Source organism: Gossypium arboreum, chromosome 10, assembly GCF_025698485.1.
Source record: "Gossypium arboreum isolate Shixiya-1 chromosome 10, ASM2569848v2, whole genome shotgun sequence".
NCBI classification, from domain to species: domain Eukaryota; kingdom Viridiplantae; phylum Streptophyta; class Magnoliopsida; order Malvales; family Malvaceae; genus Gossypium; species Gossypium arboreum.
The window spans coordinates 8,755,931-8,759,283 of NC_069079.1; the positions used below are offsets into that span (position 1 = coordinate 8,755,931).

General features: G+C 34.6%; 1 protein-coding gene across 1 annotated transcript; it reads right to left on the minus strand.

Annotated features, from left to right (window-relative positions):
• Positions 1 to 1,008: 1,008 nt before the first annotated feature.
• Positions 1,009 to 3,083, minus strand: LOC108480957 (cytochrome c-type biogenesis CcmH-like mitochondrial protein). The gene is made up of 4 exons (XM_017784115.2): positions 2,944 to 3,083; positions 2,328 to 2,502; positions 1,563 to 1,694; positions 1,009 to 1,475 (listed from the first exon to the last, which is right to left on the minus strand). The coding sequence occupies exons 2-4, from the start codon at positions 2,469 to 2,471 to the stop codon at positions 1,275 to 1,277; spliced, it is 477 nt and encodes a 158-aa protein (XP_017639604.1). The 5' UTR covers positions 2,472 to 2,502; positions 2,944 to 3,083; the 3' UTR covers positions 1,009 to 1,274.
• Between the last annotated feature and the right edge of the window lie 270 nt (positions 3,084 to 3,353).

Consider the following 3,353-nt stretch of genomic DNA (forward strand, 5'->3'; position numbering starts at 1 on the left):
ATTATCATTACTAGCTTCAAATGCCGGCCTTAACATTACTTTTCTCCTTGTCTCCTCTCTTCTAACCTCAGAAAAAATCTCATAGAGTCTTGGAAGCGGTTTTTTTCCTAAGATCCGAGATCTCACTTCATTAAATTCTTTATTTAAACCAGCCAGAAATAAAAAAGCTCATTCGTTCTCTTCTTTTTTCATAGTTTTTACACCATCTCTGAGACACTCCCATTCATTATAACACTAATCCAGTTCTTGCCAAAGAGACATCATCTCGTTATAATAAAAAGTAACTTCCTTTTCCCCTTGTCTAGCTTTCCAGAGTTTTAGTTTTAATTCAAAGATCTGTGAAGCGTTTTCTAAATCTAAATAGGTATCTTTCACAACGTCCAAAACATTTTTAACAGTCGGGAGAAAAAGAAAAGGTTTACCTATGGATGCTTCCATGGAATTAATAAGCCATGCAATAATCATAGAATTTTCTAATCTCCACTTGCTCATCTTTGGATCACCCACTAGGGGTTGCTTGACTTCTCCAATTAAATGACCTAGCCTGTCGCGCCTATCAATTGCTAACTTTACGGACTGCGACCATTCTAGATAATTCTTGCTATTCAGCTTGTGAGATGTCAGCTGAAAAGAAAGGTGAGATGCCTCTGTCACTTGAGTCATTATACTATCGATAGTTGTTTCAATGGTAGAACTTTTTATCTTTGTTTGATTATTGGATCTCTCATATCTAGTGAAGGCTATTTTAACCATGATGTTACTAAAAATTAATAAAACCTTTCTGTATTTTATTAACAAAAGATCTGAATTTATATAGAGAAAAGAGTCATAACTTAATTGAGAAAATAATTCCTTTATTCTAATAATCTACTAAAAGATAATTCTCTTCTAAAACTAAAATAAAATAAAATAAAATATTCTTAAAATATCTCAAATCATTTATTCTAAAATTTATCTATAACTTTAAAATATATTACAAAATATATGGGATTCACATGCTTCAACATATTTTAATAAAAGTTCCATTCGATTTTTGCATAAATTTTTAATAAATATATTTTTTGACATATATTTATTTCAATCACATCGTGATTGTACAAAAGACGTGGACGATCTTCCACTAACCCTAGCTTCACTGTTCATTTGTGATCTTGATTTTTGACTGAATTTCACATTAATTAACTACGAAACTTTCGTCAATAATGTTGGTTCGTCTTCAACATCAAAAGGAACTACAAGGTCCAGTAAAAAAGTAGATAGAAAATTGAATAACATCATCGACCTCGCCACCGGCTCCAGAAGGAAGAAGGTGCAAGTCCTTGTGGGGGAGGTATGAGGAGGTCTAGCATAGTTTCTTTCTCCTTTGGGGTCAATGGAACACCTCTAACAAGGTTCAACGCCATGATATGAACGTTCGTCTTTTGCCTGTGCTTTTTGTAACCCCACACCCCTGCAGCAGCACCTGCAACAAGAAGCTGTTCGCAAAAATATTATTTCTTGGTTTAAAGACTGATACAGATAATAATTAACATCATCAGGCGATCCTAAGATCTTAAACTGACTGGTGATAGCCACAAGGCTGCAGTCTGCAGGTCGAACTTAGGGGCATAAAGTACTGTCTCTCCATACTCTTCTTCAAGCTTTCTGTAAATCTCTTTGTCACTCTTTCCAGATCGAATCTCATCGCGGATTAACTGCAACGACAAATTTAAAGGTCGGAAGTTTCTTATTTGCATAGATGGTATAAGATAACCATAGAAATGTAGACAAACAAAAACAAAGCAGCGAGAGTTAAACGAACGAAACAAGTATATCTTCAGAAGATTGAGTTAGTTAGTGGATTTTGCAAGCCAAATGCATTTCGTAGTATTGGTTATCTGGAATAAAGGGAGGGTCGATGCAATGATGCTACAGTTTCAAGGAAAGCAAAGAGTTAGGAGTTTTAGAAATATAGGAACATACACAAGTTCATTACCACACACAACGAGAGATGGTCCAATGGAAGGTTGGCAAAATATAGCAAGAAAACAAAAGCATGAAAAGGAAGGCATTAACAACACAAACAACTAGTTCAATCCAACTAATACTTTCACCATGATTATGGAAACTTGACCAACCAGTTCCACCACCCCAGAAAAGTCCATGTTTATAACAATAGAAATTAGAGGTGTGAAACAGATTCAGTGTTAAATTCCACAACAAATGAAGTATTTATTTTTTCTTTAGTCAATGATATTATTAACAATGAAAATTATCTGTTTGCTTATGCTGATAGAAATAACATGGCTTTTTTATGAGACCATTTGGAAGAGAATAAAGCATTACACCTTTCTGAGGAGAATTGCAATATCCGCTTGTGAATCTTCAATGGACTGACTCCCACACTCGGTACATCGCACATTGTGGCTGATATTTCTTGCCCTGGCCTCCACAACTTGTGATTTCTTCACCTCATCATCTTTGTTTTCCATTGTCAATATAAATCACTTCAGCTCAAACAAACTGCCAAAAAATTCACAAGATAAAAAGCATCAGAATTTACAACGGCTGTTATTTTCATCAGTGAAGCATTTTATCAAACACTTTCCTGGAGGAAAAAGAAAGAAGCGGAAAACAAGATAAATTGGCAAGCATTTCTTTAATTGATTTTTGCAGATCGGTTTGGTCCATAGTCGAAAAAACCCATAAGAAAAAAAATTCACAAATTCCCCTAAAAATAAACAGACCCCTTTCAAATGAAGCAAATAGCTTCCATTTCTGTTAAAAAAAAAAGAAGCTCTTACTCTCTGTTCTTGGAATTTAGCTCTTGGGTTTCTTTCTGTTTGACATTTCCATCAACTAAGTTTCTCAATTTCTTTTTCAATTCATAGTTTCTGGCTCACCCGTTGGAACAAAGAAAGTAATAGAAAAGTAAGGAGAAACGAAGACAACAAAAGACAATACCTTATGGGGTTCCACACAGCGACTGATGACCAATTTCAGCGCTTGCGATTCGGATAAATGGCTTAGCTTATCATTTGCAAAGGTTTTGAGAGGGGTGTAAGCTCTGGTTCGTTTTAAAGCTTGTTCATGGAGCAATTGCCACTAAACTTGGAAAAGATACAGCGGTTATGTGAGGTTGATTCGTATAATAGATACGCTGCAGCAGTAATGCGGCAGTTTTTGTATTTCAATACGTTTTTCTAGGGGTATATATTATGCGTTCATTTTCGTCACTTAAATAAAAAAAATTTCAATTTAGTGACTACTATTAGAAATTATTTTCATTGTAGTCACGCACAGCTAATCCAACTATAAATTTCTTTCTTTAATCAAGTCAAACTTTTCCACCAATCAAAATTTCTTTTTTGAAA